The following is a 21272-nucleotide window of genomic DNA, read 5'->3' as shown; positions in this document are numbered from 1 at the left end:
GGAAAAAGGGGAGGGGGAGGTGAAAAAAATTGAGGGGGGTGAAAAAGAAATTGTGGGGGGGGGGAACAATTTTTTTTTTCTCATTACAGATTTCAGAAATTAAAAAGAAAATCTCTTCAAATATTTTTTTTTGTAAAAAAAAGGGGTGGGGTGAAACAAATTTTTTTTGCCAAAAAAAAAGGGGGTTGAAATTTTTTTTTGTTGGGGGGGGGGTCAATTCGCCACAGCATAGTGTATTCCACAAAAAGCAAAAAAAAAGTGGGGGTTAATTTTATTTTTTTTTGGGGGGGGGGGGGGTCAATTCGCAACAGCATAGTGTATTCCACAAAAGCAAAAAAAAGGGGGGGGTTAATTTTTTTTTTTGGGGGGGGGGTCAATTCGCAATAGCATAGTGTATTGCACAAAAGCAAAAAAATTGAATATAAATTCAAATTATGTAACCAATTCTAAGTTCTTTGACTACAGTTATTCTGTCTCAGAAACCTATTATTGTCAAACATTTAATTTCAATCCAAATTCTGACCTGTATCAAGCACGAATATTGTGTCCATTTTTGCCCCAACTGTTCAGGGTTGGACCTCTGCGGTCGTATCCAGCTGCGCTCGGCGAAGCATTTTATTTATAAGGAGATGTGAATCTTCAAGCATACAAATAAAGAAATACAGATGATACAGTACAGGAAAGAGAGAAAAAATAGACAACAGTTTTATCAACAGTAACGAACAGTACAGAAGCTTCATTGGGTACTTGAAGGTTCTAACAACACCATACTGAACGCACGGAACACTTCAGAATCCGAGCCCCCGTATGGTCCCTTTTTGTATAACAATACTAAAATGTTCTTCCAATACGTTCCTCAAACATTTGGCTACATTTTACTTTATGCAATAGTCAAACTGATACATGTCATAATTCTAAAACGAACCGACAATGCCATGGTGAAAAAAAAACGAGAAACGACCAAAAGACAAAGAACAGTCTGCAACACAGAATTACGAACCCTACCAAAAACTGGGAGTGATTTCAAGTGCTTCGGAAGGTTAAGACGATCCTGCTCCACATGTGGCACCCGTCGTGTTGCTCGTATAACTACAACCCTGTTGATACATTCAATTCGGTAGGCCACATTCTAGGAAAAGAGGACCGGATTGTGGAAAGTCACATCGACTTTTTCAGTCACAGATTTTCTCCACGTGATCAGACTGGATTAAATGCAAAAGATGTTATTCTACATTACTTTTTGATAGTGTTTACAATGCTATTTGATACAATCAGGAAATTGTTTTGTTGTCTGTCTACCATTTTTCTCTTGCTCTTGATTTTTGAGGTCGTTGTAAGAGGAAATATTGGATAAGGTTGGTGATATAAAGGTTTCGATTATTTTCACAGATGCGATTTTAAACCACTGTCGTAAATAAAACATAAGTAATACGGTATATACTTTTTGAAAATAAAAAATATATGAAAAGGGTAGGTAACTTGATGTCTCAGCTGTTCATCCCTACCAGATTACTGGATGTCTCAGCTGTTCATCCCTACCAGATTACTGGATGTCTCAGCTGTTCATCCCTACCAGATTACTGGATGTCTCAGCTGTTCTTCCCTACCAGATTACTGGATGTCTCAGCTGTTCGTCCCTACCAGATTACTGGATGTATCAGCTGTTCATCCCTACCAGATTACTGGATGTCTCAGCTGTTCATCCCTACCAGATTACTAGATGTCTCAGCTGTTCTTCCCTACCAGATTACTGGATGTCTCAGCTGTTCATCCCTACCAGATTACTGGATGTCTCAGCTGTTCATCCCTACCAGATTACTGGATGTCTCAGCTGTTCATCCCTACCAGATTACTGGATGTCTCAGCTGTTCATCCCTACCAGATTACTGGATGTATCAGCTGTTTGTTCCTACTAGAACAAAGATCGAAGTACCCCCTTCCGAGATGCTATAGCCATAAATAAAAAAAAATATATGGACCAACAGACATCATTCCGGTCGACCCGCCTGGTAGAATCTACCAATTGCACGGATACATTGTTATTTTTTTTTCCTATCTTGCTAAATGTGCATCAAAATTTGACACTGGACACAAAAACCTTTCGAATGAACAAAATATCCGAACATGTTCAAAATTTCATCAAAAGGTCAAACATATTTCTTGTACCTTCATGAAATGTTATTGATACTGACACGGACCATCATCAGAGTTGTATGACTTCTCAATCTTTGCTGCATGCTACTTATTTTTTGTTTTCTTTTTCATCGACAGCTCGTATAATTATAGATTATCGTTGGTCATCTCAACGAGATTGATTTTCTCGCTTGAGCCGGTACGGCAAAAGTGAGAAAAGTAATGAGTTGAGATGACCAATGATAATCGGTTTATCGCTATTTTACATATGACGACGTTGTTAATTTCATTGACAATGGCACGTGCGCCCTTAGTTTCTAGCGATAATTTTTCATATCACTCTACTGTGCTGAGAAAGGAAATTATTAGTCAGTAAGATCAAAGGAAAATTTCGTAAAATAGCCGGATAATATTCAATGTAAAATAGCCGGATAATATTCAATGTAAAATAGCCGGATAATATTCAATAAACTGTTTGCTTTACATGCATGCTCATTATATTATTATTATTGTATATATTCATTTTGTTTTCTGGAGAAGACTTCATACGATCTATTTACTTCTGTCTCATCCATTATGCTCTAATTTAGCAAATAAAAATGTTTAAACTAAGGAACAATCAATTATACAACAAATCTTTAAAAGCATGTTTTAAGCTACAGAGATGCTTGTCATCATCTAACCCTAGTATTGCCACTTTTTTACATCTTTATGATCATACAATTAAACCCATACTATTATATGGCAGTGAAATATGGGGAATGTTTCGTACTGATTCAGCTGCATGTAAAAAAGATAATGATTATATATTGGAAAAAGTTTTTGGTCAGGATTCCTCTGAAAAAGCTCATAACAAATTTATGAAATATATTCTTGGTGTAAACAGAAAGTCCAGTAACATAGCTGTGATGTCAGAGCTTGGTAGATTTCCTATTTATTTTACTATAATTTTAACAATGTTAAAATATTGTCATAGACTGGAAGGTTTGAAAGAAGGATTATTATTTGATGCATTCATATGTTGTAAACAATTACATATTTCTAATGTAAAAACATGGTACTCTAGTATAGATTATATTCAGAGAGAGATTGATTTACCAAATTTTGACCAATCAATTGGTTCTTTTTGTCAGTATGTTAAAAATAAACTATGTGAAAGTTATTTAACATTTTGGAATAGACTGAAGTATCAAACAATTAACTCTGAAAAAGGGAAGCTTGGTACTTATTTTTCTATAAAAAAATGTTTTAAAAAAGAAAAATATTTAGAACTACAGGATTTTAAAAAAAGGCAGTCAATTTGTAAATTAAGAATAAGTGCTCACTCTTTAAAAATTGAGACAGACAGATATTCAAAAAAATATATAGAAAGATCTGAGCGTCTTTGCTCAAATTGCTCACTTGGTAAAGTTGAAGATGAGCTTCATTTTTTGTTAGAATGTCCTCTTTATGATACTCAAAGGGAAGACTTTTTTCAATACATATCTGACAATTGTTATAATTTTAAAAATTTAAATAAATCTTCTAAATTTTTATGGCTCTTGACTCAAGAAAATGTAACTCTTATGGAAAAACTGGGCTGTTATATTTGTGACTGTTTTGAATTAAGGAGATCAGGTATATGCATATTGACACTAAGTCAAGTAAATGATTTGAGAATGAATGCATATAATGTAATTTTATTCTTTTATTCACAATATATATGTGGTTTTTGGCTCTGATTCTGACCAATGCTTATATACTAAATATATATTTTCAAGTGACTATTATTGTTGTTGTTACCAATTATGTAAATCAATTGTATCTGATTTTATGCCCTTTATGGGCCCTGTAATTTGGGAAATAAAAATATTCTATTCTATTCTATTCTATTCAAATTGATTGGGAGGTTTTTGGATCATGTACGTGTATCTAGCTGTTGGAAGATTTTAATCTTGCGCTAAAATTGATTACTATATCACTTTTATCTAACGAATATTGAATGATAATGTTGTGCACACTTCTGTTCCTTGCAGTATTCTAATATTGGATCTTATAGGGTATCGTGCAGAACATGCATGAAATATTTGCCGCTGGACGTTTAGCAACAAACAATCGGAATGCCTCGACCGAACAATATTACTGAATCGTTTGAAACTTTTAGGCAATGTAATGATTTTAAATTCGTACCCACCTCAGTTAATATATAGACCATGCTCTCCATGGTATTAGATTCTAAATTTCATGAAAAAACAACGTGTTTCTGAGAGATAAAAAAGAAGAAAAAACAATTTGTTTCTATTGAAATTATTAAAAAAAAAGCTGAATACTGATAAAATCTGTTTTTATCAAAGGCGAAAAAATAGTGGCCTGTCCCGAAAAACCAATACCCCTACAGTTAATGAATAGCCGTTGTCTAATTCTGAAATATTAGGTCAATGTTATCTATGACCAAAAGATGGGTAGATGTATCAGGCCCAGCTTACATGCGCTTGCCGGGCCGGGGAATGTACCCCAGGCTTGTAGAAAATAAAAACTACTACTAGTATTATTGTAAAATAGAATGGATAAGAGCAAGAACACATAACTTAAGTGAAAAATCCTTAATGTATGAAGTAATATTAACTAAAAGAAAAAATAAAACATAAAAAAAAATATATATATATATATATATATACAAAAAAGATGGGTTATCACACAGTTCCCTATGCCCTATGTCAGTTTCACGATCTCCTCTTTCAGACACAAGGTTAAAATTCAAACATACTCCTCAGTCCCTCCGAAAATTACAATTTTCAGATAGTGCAGAAAAGTTAGTTGGTCAGCGAACTTGTATTTGGCCTAATATTAATTGCGTTGTAAGATGAAACTTGACCATTCCTGTCTGTTTTATTTTTAAGTTGGATTTGTGGTCTTAAACTGTATCTCAACTTATTTACTTCCGGTTTTCATTTCCCGCTTTATTTTTGTTTTTTGATGACGACGGGTAACTTAAATTTAATTTTGTTTGAATTATTATATCTTGTTGAAGCATATTTGTGATGATATGTTTAGACATTGAAGATGTCATTTCAGTTCGGTTGTAAAATTTTTAGTTTATAGGACCAGACGATGAACAAGGAAACTGACATCTCTCAAACTGATAAGTGGCAACTTTCAATTTAGCAACATGCACTACGTGAAGTATAACCATTATCTTCTTTACAAATAGAATAGAAAAAGTAATTCCTCCCGATCTGTATTTGAGAGAGATTGAACAAAAGTCTCCCAGTGGCAGTGATTTTTCACAGTTGTCTGATCTAAAATTATCTATATACATGATATATGCAAAGAAAAGTAAACAAATATAATAAGAGAAGATTGAAACTCGTAAATAAATCTCAATGGAACGATGCAAATGAAACAATAAACCTGACATGGACAAGCTTTGTCTGAAATCATTAAAAGTCGATAACAAGGCCATTGGCATTGCTTGTATGTATTTTAAATTTTTGATTAGATTGTATATGCGTGGATTTGTGACCTAGTGGCAAAGACTCATGGCTATGTTGCTGAAGTTCTAGGATTTTATCCCGACTCAGGACGATAGAACATCAGTATGGTGACTTTCTGGTGGTGCCCCAGATGTGTGGGTACCAAGACTGAACATGCTGAAGTTTAAACTAGAATGGGTACTTTGGGGCCTCGGTTGGTCAAAGTGGTCCCTGACATGGACCTGGAGACTAAACTGCAGATTTCTCGTCCGTTTGTCTGAACCTGTGGTGTATAATAAGTTAAAAGTATAGAAGTTGTATATAAGTTGGTGCCACATCTCCAATGATCATAATAGGGAGTGTAAACAAGATTCCACTGTATCCTCACAGCTCTGGAGCGGTGTTCTGAAAAACAGAAGACTGTACATACATACTACTAATTGAAAATGTACTTGGGCCCTCGAGGGGTGCTTCAAATAACCAAGGAATATACATACATGCACAGGCCAAACTGAAATCATTATCCTAAATTCAGTACAGGGTCATCACCTGGCATGACTGGTCATCCTATAAACATGGATGTTGGTTCTAATAATTTTAGCATCTTAATTAGTTCCAGGATGTACAATGAAATAAAAATACTTAGTCTAGTGATTTTTTTGTACTACTTAAATAGGTGTTCATTAAAGAAAGACTACTCTTGATTACTTGCAACATTTCTGGACAAAATGTTACTTTAAGAAGTGATTTAAGAAATCACTCATTTAAGTAATTCCTCTGACTGTTGATTGCGTCACACTTGTTTAATGGTACATTGTACTTTCATGACTTCCATGATCAGTTGTTAGAGTTTGATTGTGTCACTTGTTTAAAGCCCCAAAAAAATATATGTTTAAAGTTACATCATTAAAAGAAATAGGGTAGGTAGGTTGGTATTTCCATTTTGCGACATGATTATGAGTCGTGCTGTGGTCCGAGTTGTCCATGGGGTGAGTTTACCCGTATTTTTGATGATTAAATTATTTCCCTTTGTTATTGATTGGAAAAAAATGGCGGCAAAGTGTTTATATCATCAATCGAGTCGCGAATTTCATTAAAACAGCTGTCATTTTCACGATTGTGAACATTAGGATGTATCAGGCAATTGATTTCTTTTATGGCAACTCTAACTTCGTCAGTGCTCAAAAGTAGGATCAGTCAGGTAACTGTAAACAAACATATATTTATTTTTGGCCTAACAGGGCTCGACAATAACGCTTGTCCGATTGTCCGGTACCAGAGGAAAAAAGGTCGGACAAGTAAAAGCTATATCAAGCTTGTCCGACGGGACAAGTTAAATTATTATGCAGAAAATAAATTTAATCCAACTTTGATGAACAAAGTAATTATAAACAAAAAACAAGAAAAGAAGATAAACACAAGTATTAATTTGACATGTTTACTTGCAATCGATAATTTAAAACTGGTTCTTTGTCATGTACTTTTTAACAGGTAAAAGGCATACTATTCTCGGAAACCAGTCTTACTGATCCGAATCAGCGATGCGCTTTGTAGATAAGTTAACTTTACAAGACAGTTCGTCACCAGCTCGGAAACGATTCGGCTCCAAGTTTAATATACAGTTTGGCACCGTAGGAAACATATTTAATAGACATGATTAATAGACAGTTTGGCAACGCAGGAGACAGGAGACATTTCGGGACCAAGACAAATCAGTACCTCGTTTTCCTACCTTATTCTGTTGCTTTATAATAAATACCATACCGTAATTTTTTTAACAAAAATATTTTTTAAATAAAAATAAAGAAATCATTTATCATAAAATTCCCAAATCATATTTGATCATATATAGAAGAAAAAAACAATACTTGCAATACGGTGACCTATAGTTATTAATTTCTGTGTCATTTGGTCTCTTGCAGAGAGTTGTCTCATTGGCAATCATACCTCATCTTCTTTTTTTTTTATTGATTGAATTTGAATAAACTTTTTTCAACTTAAAAAGCCAGGATACAAATCCAATGAGTGGAAATTGACAGGCCTATGACAGGCCTATCATGTGTAGAGTCTGATGAGACTGTGGCATTGATGAAAACTAGAACACAAGTCCTGTGACATGACTAGATTCAGTTATTCTCGACTCATATTTTTAAAAGGTATTTCAACATATGTTCATAAGAAATAAATCAAATTCTGTTCTATTGTTTTAATTCATTTTGTTCCTTGAATCAACTTAAAATGCAAAAAAGGTTATTATTAAGATTTTTGTTGGACAAGTTACAATTTCATTCGGACAAGTAAGTTTTGGTATGTACTTGTCCTATGCGACAAGTTGGAAAAAAAGTTATTGTAGAGGCCTGCCTAATGGTACTTTCAAGACTTCCATGATCAGTTGTCTAGTAGAGATTGATTGATTCTTGATGCTTTGAAAGTAAGAACTTTTAAGACATTACATGCACATGTTTTTGTTTTTCGTAAATTGTTTTGTTATAAATTAGGCCATTTGTTTTCTCAATTGAATTTTCATATTTTTCTGACATGTCAGCCTTTTATAGCTGACTATACAGTATGGGTTTTTCTCATTTGTTGAATGCTGTATGGTTGCCTATAATTGCTTGCATCCACTTTATTTGAACTTTGGTGTGTCAACGTATATTTGTTCCGCCTAACAGAAGTTCCACCGGAAACTTTGTTATAAACAATGTCATAATATCTGTTCCTGTTGGAACAAATATTCTATACCATTTATTCCGTTAGGAACAATTACTGTAATATTTATTCCAGTGGAAATAATATTCCAGAATATTGTTTCCATTTGGAACTTATATTATGAAGGAACTTCTATTCCGTGACAGGTGGACAGTTGTCTCATTGGCAATCATACCTTACCTCCTTATTTTTATTCAGTACCAGATGTTCTTTTTTAGTCATTTCAGGTTATTAATTTGTCAATAGGTTGATTGCAACTGCTCATTATTATTACAAGTGTATTCAGTCTCAACTGCATAAATTAATGTTTACATTGAAGTCAGATGCTTGATACCGTTTTTAAAAGAAATTTTTAAGTGAAGGAGACAGTGAATAGTTTCGGACAAATGTTTGTTTTTGTACACATGTATGTTTTAAAAAAACTACATTTTATACCAGTATACATATAAACTCATCATAGATACCAGGATTAAAGTTTTGTACACCAGACACGTTTTGTCTACAAAAGACTCTGAAGTGAAGCTCGAATCAAAAAAGTTAAAATGGTAGATCATTTGTAACTTAAGAGTAAAAACACAGGTAATGAGGGCAATATAATACTGTGAATTCATTTATTTTCGAAGGATACCAATTTTCATGAATGGAGGAAAATTTGTATTTTCATGGATACTTGATTTTGTGGTTTTGCCGAAGTCTGCTTACAAGTCTATCATGTCTATAGAAAGTTTGTACTTCATTGAACATTTAAATTCATGGTACACCTTTACCAATGAAATCAATGAAAATTGGTATCCAACGAATAAAAATGAATCCACAGTATCTAAAGTTTATAATCTGATGTATGGAAAAATCGAGATGATGTTTCTTGAAATAAACTTCCTGTTTTGAACTGACTTGGAAGTTTGCAAGCTATATAAGATTATGTACAATGTTTTTTTTATTGTTTTCTAGACCTATGTTGTTGATATTCAAAGCAGTGCAACTAAGAACAGAATATATTTAAAATGAACAAGAAACCATCAAGTCAAAATGGAGTCCCACCATCTAAAAAAGCAAGGTATTTTAAAATAATTTTCAAACATGATGATGCATTCTTAAATGATTTTATATCATGCTTTCTATGAGTTTCTTACAATTTTGAAAATAAAAGTTTAGTAAAACATACATATTGGAAAAAAGTACATACAAAGTGGTTATGTTTAAATCAAGTTTGCATGCATTAAGTGAATATCAATAAAAAGGGGGAATCACTTTGTGTGAACTGAATGTGATATTCTCTTACCATGTGGTCTGTTATCTCTTTATCTTATCACATTGCACAGAGTGTGATATGAAGATGTGATAATTAGATTGGCATATCCAGCATCATGAAACAGAATTGCAACATTTCCATTGGCAATTCATTTTGTCATTGATAGCTTTCAAAGTTCAAAATAATGTTCATTTCCTCCATAGCATTGGAGATATATGATTTCTTGCATCATATGCAAAACAATGACACTTTGCACTTGAAATTCTTATTTTTATAAAATTTTATGTTCTGAAGCGTACAAAAAGTTCAAATGTTTGATGATAAAGTTTGATGCAAGACATTTTGATGTCATACTGGTATGTGCAAAAAACTAGATCAACTAGTCGCAAAATTTTCTCAAAGAGAACATTTACTAAATACAGAAACAACTTGTGATAATTGAAATACTGCATGATACCAACTCTCGTTATTGAATTTAAATAGTCATAATAAACTCACTAAAATCTCGTTTATTCTTACATTGAAATTGAATAACGAGAGTTGATATCATCGATATCCAATTCTTGCTCATTATGAAACCTTAATGTTCAAGGCAAGCAAACAGAACACCTGTTAATACATAGCAATATAACAAAGCCATGAAACCAACACTTTAAAATAAAATACCTTATTGAAGAAGTTTTAAAGAATGCAAGTAAGCAATTGTGAGTGAAAAGCTAGCTCAAAGTCAAAAAGACGAGTATAAAAATCATAACTGATAAAATATCTGTGTATATTTATAGATATAATTTTGATGATGAAGAAGATCCATCAGCTTTTGAAGAAGAACTGGCCATGCTGGATGAAATGGAAAGTGAAACACATCAAGATTTGGATGGTATTCTTAGTTGAAATTATTTCAATTGCATGATACTGTGGATTCAGTATTATTCGTGAGATACCAATTTTCATGGATGTCATGGGTAAACATGGAAAAAGCTGACTCCTAAACAACAATGTATACTGGTTCAGAGAAAATGGGACATCACACTAAACTCCAAAACATAAAAATGAACCAAAATTAAAAAAAACATACAAGACTAACAAAGGTCAGAGGTTCCTGACTTGGGACAGGCGCAAAAATGCGGCGGAGGTTAAACATGTTTTATGAGATCTCAACCCTCCCATTATACATCTAACCAAAGTAGAAAAGTCTAAATGGTAGGTCTAGAGTTAGCGCAAACAATGGACATTTTTTTTTGTCTTAATATAATTTTCTACTGACTCTTATTAATTGATTTGGATATTTGTTGTTATCTTTTGTCTGTGTGGTGAACATTTTTTTTTTTTAAAGAAATTAAGTAATGTTATGTATTTGTATATATATATATATTTTGTGTATTATAGGTGGAATGGGACCGCAAGATGCAGAAGCATGTGCTAAATGGATACGCCCACCACCGCCTGATCTGAATGTTCATAAGGATAAGGTGGTCTTTCAGCAGATTGATGTGGATCATTATATTGGTAATATACATTATACATCAAAGATCTTTGGATATTTTAGAAAATATGTTCCCAAGGGAAACAGACAATCAATTACTTCTTTTGCATAACTGGCTTCACAATATATATTTGTTGCATAAAAATGCATTCAGATCTTCTACAAAAGTTTTTAATTGTCCACATCATTTCGCATTATTATTAACAAAAAAAAACCAAAATTTATTTACTATAAAACTTTTTAAACAAATTTTGGATGTTGGCGGATTGCAAAAAAAAACCTAGTATTTTTGATGGAGGTCGCAATAACTTCTAAAATTACAGAAGTCCTTTCTGTTAGACAAATGAAAAGTTTCCTCACAATCCTTATATTTGCATTACTGCTCTTTAAATTGAAATTGAGTTTGTTTGAATTAGATTTTAAACTTTGGTTTTTTTTTTCAGGGAAGCATATGCCTAATATGCCAGGGGCATCAAGTGGACCTGTACCTATAGTCAGAATGTTTGGTGTCACAATGGATGGAAACAGTGTGTTAGCACACATTCATGGCTTTGCTCCATATTTCTTTGTTCCTGCACAACCTGGCTTTAAAGCAGAGAGTTGTAATGCATTTAGGGTACTTAATAAAAATTGTTTTTGTTTTGATATGAGGTACAAAGAGATCACTTGATTAAAATGGACAAACTGATTATCTTGATCATTTCTATTTACATATATGAAGTCTGTCTAGACCCACACATTCATGTAAACTATCTAACTGTGGGTTTGCTGAATTTTCTTTTAAAGGAAAAATCATCTTTTTTTTAACAGACTATTTTCCCTTACACAAATACACTTTGCTAGTCATAAAAGTGGCATGAAATATAACCAGCAGATATAGCGGTATGTCAAGGAAACAGCAACCCACACCACAAAAAACCAAAAGCTTCGTCATGTAATTTTATGGTCTTAATCAATAAACAAATGTCTTTACATATGTGTTAAACTTTAAGTCTAGGAAAGTTGGAAATAGATGTAACACAGACGTTTGAAATCTATTATCAGTACCAAATTCCTTAAATGACGAAAAACATTAATCTGTGACAAAAATCAATTAGTACCGATATTATAGCTTAATGCTTTTGTCATTTAAGAAATTTGGTATATATTTTTAAAGTCTGTGTGTACCCAACATGAAACACTATAAAACTACACAATATAAGATTATTTTACAGAAATAAAAATGCAGTCTAGAGTTATGCTTATCTTTGAAATAATTGTTTTAATAAGTAAGTCATGATACATATTGTAGCAAAACAGTTGAGTGAAAAGTATAAGTATTGTATGAGAGAATGTCACGGAGAGAGAGAGATTAATCAAATAAAATTTATATTAAAACTTAAATATTCTTATTGTAAAAATCAGTTAGTCAGTGATACATATTGTATACTGCATTATTTTTCTATATTTAACCCCTTGATGCCCTTGTCAGGTGGTAGTGTATGGGAGAATGTTAAATCCTAATTATTGAAAAACAAATGAAAGATAAAAGACTAGAGTCCCAAAAGTTGTTTTATTTTTTATTACAGACTGCCTTAGATGATGCAGTTAAGAAAGACATGAGGTCAAACAGAGAAGGGATACAGCATGCTGTGTTAGGTGTAGAGCTAGTCACCAGGGAAAGTGAGTAGAACTGTAAGATACTGTAAATTCAGAAATTATTGCAAGGTTTATATTAATGCGAATAATATATAAGTATCGCAATAATAAGAACCTGCATTCTCTTATCTGAAAATATATCTGTATGAAGATTTGCCTGAAATCGCAATAATTAATTTTGCATGTTTGTCCATTCTTAAAAAATTGCAATAATAAATGCTGAATTTACAGTATGCAACCAGTTAAACATCGATCATGTTGTTAAACCATACTTAAAAGAAGTATGTTAGTGCATTAGGTTCTTGGGTTTTGATGAAAATTTTATGTATCAAGATTATTTATATGTCATTTGCATAACTATTGTAAAATCATAAAAAATGAGGGATTCAAAATATCAGAAATTTTACCACTGTCAGCATCTGGAATCTTGTATTCTTATAGATAGGTCAGACTCTCAGTTGAACAAGTCCATCATATCTAACTAATATATATATATATATATATACTAAAAGCATCATTAGATTTATATTTTTACTCAAGCATGTATGCATGCATGAATGTGCATTTGTAGCTCCAGATTAAGCTTTAGAGCTAAAGTTTCATGCTTTTGAAATTTTAAAATGGTGTATTCCAAAAGGACCAGTTTTGAGAATTGTTGTTTCCTTTGAAATGGTTTTTAGTTATTTCTTCTGAATTGTATTACATTTTTTCATTATGAGGCCTTCAATAGGCTACTTTAAAGATGATTTTTCTCATAGTTAAAGGCAGTAAGGTGACCAATTACAGGTCACATCTTTGAACTTTGGTCTTAAATGAATGGTTGTCTCATTCATAATCATACAACATCCCCTTATCTTTATATTGATTATATATTTTCATTTTCAGGTATATATGGATACCATGGAAACAGAAAATTGCCTTTTCTGAAGATCACTGTTGCCATTCAGCGACTGATTGCTCCTTCCAAGCGACTGTTAGAGCAAGGATTTACATGTCCTGGTTACACCAATTATGGGTACCAGTCTTATGAAAGTAATATAGATTTTGAAATAAGGTAATATTTATGAAAAACAATTGATGATTTCACTTTGTATTCATATTGATTGAGTTAAAGTTTTAAGTGAAGTTGATTTTATGTATGGAAGATATTGATTGGTATTCATGCATACATGTGGTGATCTGTAAAACTCAGATCAGGAGATTGGGAAATTTTGGTCAGGAGTTTAGACCTCAGATCAGGAGGTTTTTTATCGACATAAATTGTGTCGATAAAGTAACAGTCTGATGTAAAACTTGTCTTTTAAAGTGTTTTTTTCTTCAATCTTCCATCTGAATGTAATTTGTTTCAGGTACCCTAGTAGCCTTTCTGTTTGAATGATATATCATTTGAAAGAAATATTTAGAAGATTCTGTTTCTTGCTTTGTTTTTGATTGTTGACTGCCCATAAATAAAGTTCATTTTTTGTACTATGATTACCTTTGAGTACTAATTATAAGAGAAAATTAAAGTATATTGATTTATTCATGCCCCTCATCTCTTTTATTTGTATTCAATGTCATTGGCAAAGAAATATGCTATACATTTATAACATGATGAATAGATGATAGTTTGAAAGCATTAAAAAGTAATTTTGCTAGAAAACTTAAAACTCATTGTTTCAAACACTGTAAAATATATTAGCTATTAAAAGAAGTCTATATTATTTAATAACTGATGCACTAGTCTTGGAACACCATGTCATGTAATAAGTACAAGCTGACTTGGCTGCCTTTAATACAATTGACTCTATACTAAAGTTATCCTGATCCTGGTAGCAGTTTGTGTAGTTGTTAATCTCAACACTGAGAAGGCTGTAAATTGTCTTTGAGTCAATGTTTTTCTGCTGTGAGTTTGGATTTTTTTTTTTTGCATGCTGAAGGTCCTTTATCTTCCGCATTGGAGTGTGAAATAGCTAGATTATCTTTGCTGATAGAGTTGAAAGTTTATTAAATGTTTTATAGGCATCAAAACCTTCTGATCGATGTTTTGTCTTTTGAAAACAACATTCCACTTTTTTATCATTCACATTGCCGGTATTTACTTTTAATCATTCTTGGTGTGTGCCATAAACAGAAGACAGATGGAGTAATTGATACCCTATCACCTGTTTATTGTTCAATCAAACTATTATCTCTTGTTAATAAGCCGCTGGCCAGGTCAAAATCTACACATATTGCGTAATCAGGTAATGTTAGATACACCGGATACATGTATGTTCGATACACTCGGGTTTTTACGTATCCAATGATAAACATTTGTAAACATCGTAGTGTAAAAAATGGCACCTGCAAATTTTCATTCATGAATTTTTTATACACTGGATTTTTTTCTCTTCAACGGGAGGACGGGAGGAGACCCCTGAAAACGGGAATATTGTACTCCCGTCAGGAGGTTCATATGTTCATGCAGTAACCCTTATTAGAAATTGAATGTAAGAAAGATAACTCTTTATGATATTACACATCACATGCAAGGCAGTGAATTTGTGCATGCATTAAATTTTGATTGATTTGAATATACATTTATTCCTGGTATAATAGCAAGTGGAACAATTTTGAGAGCAACATGCATTCATCCAAGTACAAATATATAAAGTGTGGATATAATGAACTAATAAAGAGGGAAATAAACCTTTGGCCATTATCTCAATCAGAAGAATCACAAAAGATATGTAAATACTGATACAGTTGACAAACACAGTGTTGAATGAGGCCAAATAAAAATATATGTGTGGTTCCAGTTACCCCACCAACCCTAGAACTTTTTTATCCATTTCTGAAAAATAAATTTTGAACATTCCCATTTTGTGGAATGTGAATTTCAATAATTAAATTCACAGACTTCTTCTCATCTAAATTTCCATCAGAAGTATCCACTACGGCTAAAAATGCAACAAATTTTTAACAGAATGCAACAAAATTAACTAAAAACGTAACATGTCTGTTTATTTTACAACCAAACACACAGAAAATGGTGAACTTCCGGTAGGGCAGTGTATAATACTGGAATCGGACTCGGTGAACGCACAATAGTACATTATAGTGTACTGTGAATTCATTTGTTTTCATGCATACCAATTTTCATGGATTGAGGAACAATTATTTTTTTTTAGTATATTTGATTTCATGCTTTTTCTGAAGTTGGCATATACAAGCTTATAAATAGAAAATTTGTTCTTAGTTGAAATTTAAATTTCTGTTTCATGTAAACAAATAATAATAAATCCACAGTATTATAAATCCTATACAATACTTAGTCCTATTTAATTCCAGACATACCTCAAGTGTTCTTATGTGGTATTAAACCCTCTATCAATCATTTCTAGGTTTATGGTTGACAGTAATGTTGTTGGCTGTAGTTGGATAGAAATTCCTGCAGGAAAATACCATCTAAGACATAAAAGCCATAAAAATAAAGATGATGCTATAAATCCTCCATCCATATCACGATGTCAGATAGAATTAGATGTATCGTGGGAGGAGTTTATTGCACACCAGCCAGAAGGAGAGTGGTCAAAAGTTGCTCCCTTTAGAATACTTAGTCTTGATATTGAATGTGCAGGAAGGAAAGGTATTTACTGTAAATTCTGATATAATTATCCTTCCTACCATACTACGTACATGGAAGTTCACAATGTACAAGATGTATTTTATTGTGAGGTGTACAAAGTTATATCCATTTCTACTTTCTGCCATAGCATTTTCATCACAAAGCCAGCATCTATATTAAAAAGTAACTTTTCTTTTTTACATCCCCTCTGTCACTGAACGGGGCATTAAGTGTTACCCTTGTCTGTCCGTACGTTTGTACATATGTCCCAAAATTGGTTTCCGTTTAACTTTAGTTTGCCTCAACCAAATGTTATTAAACTTATACACAATGCTGATTACCACAAAACACAAATGAATTTCGAATTTGGGTGGTGTCACTTTTACCGTTCTCGAGTAATGCCCCTTTATAACGTTAAACGCAAGCAGGGGCATCATCTGTGTCTCATGGACACATTCTCTATTTATTTATTTTTTATATAAAGTGGCTTCCATTCATATAGCTCATACATATGCATTGGCAAGGAAGAAATTTGAGTTTTATATGTATGAAATATTAAGTCAGTTTTACATTTCTTACCTGAGCATGTTGAGAAATGGATTGATTATATATTGTAAAATGGGGTAAAAGATGAACTGTTACTTGATACTTGTTTTCAACACAAAACTAAGTACAGTAAAAATATCTTCATAGAGCAGGCTTTTACTGATTAGAAATCTCAGCTTAACTGTAACTGTTGGTCAGTGACAATGTAACTGCTGTTTGAAAGAATTGCTTGCTTCACAAAATTTTATACCCCTGCTTTAAAAAAGGGGGGGGGGGGGGGGGGTATACTGTTTTACCTCTGTCTGTCCGTCCAGTCGTCCCATGAATATTTTTCGTCACATCTTTCTCAGGAACTACATTACAAGGATTTCTGAAATTAGGTTTCAGGGTTTATATGAGTCAGCTATACCGTGTGATGCGTTTTCAGATTCATCACTCAACAACTTCCTGTTTACCTTATACTTTTAGCGGGGCAGGAGTATCATTAGTGAGCAGTTGCTCACAGATTCACTTGTTTCATTGGAATTTGTAATAACTAAATATACTTGGAATATAGAAGTTTCATGATACCAATTTACATCTAACAATTTAAAATTAAAAAATTGTATTACTGGATATAATGCATATAATATACTTGATAGACTTTAATTCATGTGCAAGGTAACTTTTCTTTTCTAGGTATATTTCCTGAGGCAGAAAAAGACCCAGTTATACAAATAGCCAACATGGTACAGAAACAAGGAGAATCTGAACCGTTCATCAGAAATGTGTTCACACTCAACACATGTGCTTCTGTAGTGGGCTCACAAGTTCTCTCACATAAAAAAGAGTTTGATTTGTTGAAGGTAATGAGTTTACAGTATTCACTACTGTAAACCAACTAATTATGTGAGCGATTTATTTATTTAGCCTTTTTCGCAGGGAGAAAATTAACGTGAATATAATTCTTCGTGAATATGTGAAACTTTCGTTTATATAAATATATCGTGAGAATGAGAAGATGGTGAAAACAAATTGCCGTGAAGTTGGCTAGAAAGACCCTAAAGCAAAATAATGTATAAATAAGTTGGTTTTCAGTATGTGCTCCTAGTGTTGTCATATGTATTAACACCTGAAAATCCAAGCAAATTCACTCTCAAGTGGTAAATTTTTAAGGGGCTAAAGTAAAACATTAGATTTCAATTTTTGTCTTGCCTGAGATGATAGTGCTGTTTCTGGCATCATTGGTGGCGTCAACAATTTTTAAGTTTGTGATTAGGATCCACAGGCAGGACATGCCTTTGTGATAACAGTGTATCTTGATCTCTCATTCTAGTTGTAATTCAAAAGTTTTTGTCAGACTTTCTCTCATTTCCTGTAAGAGATTCTTTTAAGTGTCCAAAAGACCAGAAAAAGAGATGTGAAAGATACCAAAAGGATATTCAAACTCATAAGTCAAAAAGAAAAACAAACTGACAATTTCCATGGCAAAAAAGACAAAAAACACAAAAAGACCAACAACAGTATGCAAAACACAACATAGAAAACTACACTGAGCAATACAAACTGTTTGCTGATATCTTAAGTTTTCAATTTGTTGAAAGGACTTAATATTTTCATTACACATTTCTCAAATACTAATAAACAATGACTTCATATTAGATCAGCAGCTTGACATGATGAGTTGTAATGTGTGAGGGATCTGTCAGGCACATACTTCCTGTTTGCAGATTCTTTGAATTGTGAGTGGGAGAATGCTTAGCATTACAACACTTGCAACATCTTTTGGTATCACTAAACTTACACAACACAATTGAAATACAGATCTGTATCCATGCTTAGCTTGCAAGGATCTGACCAAGCTTAGTTCTACTTTCTGTTTCAAAGACCTTTCGGGATCCTCTGGTTTCATCCTAATAATACAAACTTCAAAAATTTGAAGGCTGACATTTCATTGCCTGATGTAATTATTAAAAGAACAGAAAGTAGAATGGAGTGTTGTCAGATATCTGTAAGCGAAGTGTAAAGGATCTGTATTTTCAATCAGATTGAAACTTGGTTATATGTTTCAGAAATGGTCTGAGTTTGTAAGAGCAGTAGATCCAGACCTCATAACAGGATATAACATACAGAACTTTGATTTCCCATACCTAATAAACAGAGCTTTAACTTTAAAAGTCAAGGATTTCCCATATCTTGGTAGAATCAGTGGTATCCAGTCTGTTATAAAAGAGGCAATGATACAGAGCAAACAAATGGGAAGAAGGGAAAATAAAATTATAAATATGGAAGGAAGAGTGCAATTTGACTTATTACAGGTACAGTGTAGAATATTTGGATTCTTTAAAAGTACTGTGGATTCATTATTATTAGCTGGGTATCACAAATTTGAATGTTCAGTACAAATTTTCTTTAGGCTGTATGCAAAACCATGAATTTACACAAAAAGTACAATTTTTCCTCAATCCACAGTTTTGTAAATACGAAAATAATTGAATCCACAATAATGGATAAGAAAGGATACAGTGTATTAACATAATGGATAAGAAAGGATACAGTGTATTAACATAATGGATAAGAAGGGATACAGTGTATTAACATAATGGATAAGAAGGGATACAGTGTATTAACATAATGGATAAGAAGGGATACAGTGTATTAACATAATGGATAAGAAGGGATACAGTGTATTAACATAATGGATAAGAAGGGATACAGTGTATTAACATAATGGATAAGAAGGGATACAGTGTATTAACATAATGGATAAGAAGGGATACAGTGTATTAACATAATGGATAAGAAGGGATACAGTGTATTAACATAATGGATAAGAAGGGATACAGTGTATTAACATAATGGATAAGAAGGGATACAGTGTATTAACATAATGAAAAGAAAATCCTACATGGATTTGAAAAAACCCAAAGCAATAGAATGGCGTTTTTATTGCTTTTTGTCAAGCCTGTGACTTTTGTCGCAAAAGCGAGACATAGCGATCCTACATTCCGGCGGCGGCGTCCACGAATATTCACTCTGGTTAAAGTTTTTGAAATTTAAATAACTTTCTTAAATTATCCTGGATTTCTACCAAACTTGGACAGAAGCTTGTTTATGATCATAAGATAGTATCCAGAAGTAAATTTGGTAAAAAAAAGAGTCCTGTTTATCCGTATTTTACTTATAAATGGACTTAGTTTTTCTGCCAGTTAACATTACATTCACTCTGTGGTTAAAGTTTTTAAAATTTTAATAACTTTTTTTAATTTTAATAACTATCCTGGGTTTGTACCAAACTTGGACAGACTTAGCTTGTTTATGATCAAAAGCTAGTATATAGAAGAAAATTTTGTAAAAATTTATTTCCTGTTTTTCCGTATATTACTTATAAATGGTCTTAGTTTTTCTTCCAGTTAACATTACATAGAGTCTGCAGTTAAAGTTTTAAAAACATTTATTAGATTCATAAACCATCCTGGATTTTTACCAAATTTAAATAGAAGCTTCTTACAATCAAAAGATAGTATCTAGAGGAAAATTTTTAATAATTTTTTCCCCATTTTTGTTGAACCTGCGACTAACAGCAAAAGTAGGCGAGACACTGGGTTCCGTGGAACCCTTACAAATTTTCTTCATCTCAAGATCACAGTGAGGTCTTAAACATGCAGCAAGTGCTCACACTGCATCACAAGTTCCAAAATGACCCCTAGCATCAGATGAAGGAAAATTCTTTGCTATATGATCTATTACACTTCAACTGCACTTCTAAAGATGAAAAGATTCTTTCATAATTATAGGCAAAATAAATGGATTTTTATTTCCATAAAAAGTCTGTCAAAGATTTTAAAACACCTTCCAATTATCATAGATTGTTTGTATGGTTTATAATTAACTTACACTGTAGTTTCCTTAGAATGTATTTTTTACAAAGATTAACACTATGAAATAACATTGGAAGATACATGATTCAATATTTTGTAGTTATTTTAGTTTCATTAGTGGTATCTGGTAATACTAAGTTTTTGCTTAATATTTTAAAAAAAATTTTGATTTATCAAATTTTAAATGTTTTTATTATTGTATCAAGGAAGTGGAAACTATAATGTAAAAAACACCATCAGAATTCCACTTTGATGATTTCTTTGGAAAGTATTTTTCCAGACACTTGTTTTATAATCTAATAGAACTGCCAGTTCACAAACATTTGTATGTGACATAAACATTACAACCTAGATCATATCATAAAACCCACTTTTTTTATATTGCAGATTTTATTAAGAGATTACAAGTTGAGATCATACACATTGAATGCAGTGTCATTCCATTTCTTACAAGAACAAAAAGAAGATGTACAGCATTCTATCATTACAGATTTACAGGTAAAAGGTGTATTCTAACATGACGTTCTTCAAACGCTTTGAGTACACACCCGTGGTAAAATATGAATATATTGTTTAGGCTGTTCCGATCGTACTCCCGCGTCATATGCTT

The 21272-nt window shown here is 32.5% G+C and overlaps 1 protein-coding gene across 1 annotated transcript in view; it reads left to right on the top strand.

Annotated features, from left to right (window-relative positions):
* The first annotated feature begins 5056 nt into the window (after positions 1-5056).
* Positions 5057-21272, top strand: part of LOC127706028 (DNA polymerase delta catalytic subunit-like) — a 38515-nt gene continuing 22299 nt past the window's right edge. Inside the window, exons 1-11 of the mRNA XM_052210417.1 lie at positions 5057-5098; positions 9246-9351; positions 10329-10423; positions 10933-11052; positions 11473-11645; positions 12598-12691; positions 13553-13721; positions 16033-16277; positions 17481-17647; positions 18854-19099; positions 21050-21160. Of these exons, the coding sequence (XP_052066377.1) occupies positions 9299-9351; positions 10329-10423; positions 10933-11052; positions 11473-11645; positions 12598-12691; positions 13553-13721; positions 16033-16277; positions 17481-17647; positions 18854-19099; positions 21050-21160 (1473 nt within the window). The 5' untranslated portion in view covers positions 5057-5098; positions 9246-9298. The remainder of the gene's footprint in view (positions 5099-9245; positions 9352-10328; positions 10424-10932; positions 11053-11472; positions 11646-12597; positions 12692-13552; positions 13722-16032; positions 16278-17480; positions 17648-18853; positions 19100-21049; positions 21161-21272) is intronic.

Source organism: Mytilus californianus, unplaced genomic scaffold (assembly GCF_021869535.1).
Source record: "Mytilus californianus isolate M0D057914Y unplaced genomic scaffold, xbMytCali1.0.p SCAF_6, whole genome shotgun sequence".
Classification (NCBI taxonomy): domain Eukaryota; kingdom Metazoa; phylum Mollusca; class Bivalvia; order Mytilida; family Mytilidae; genus Mytilus; species Mytilus californianus.
The sequence above is the reverse complement of the archived record's forward strand: the minus strand, read 5'-3'. Positions and strand labels throughout refer to the sequence as shown.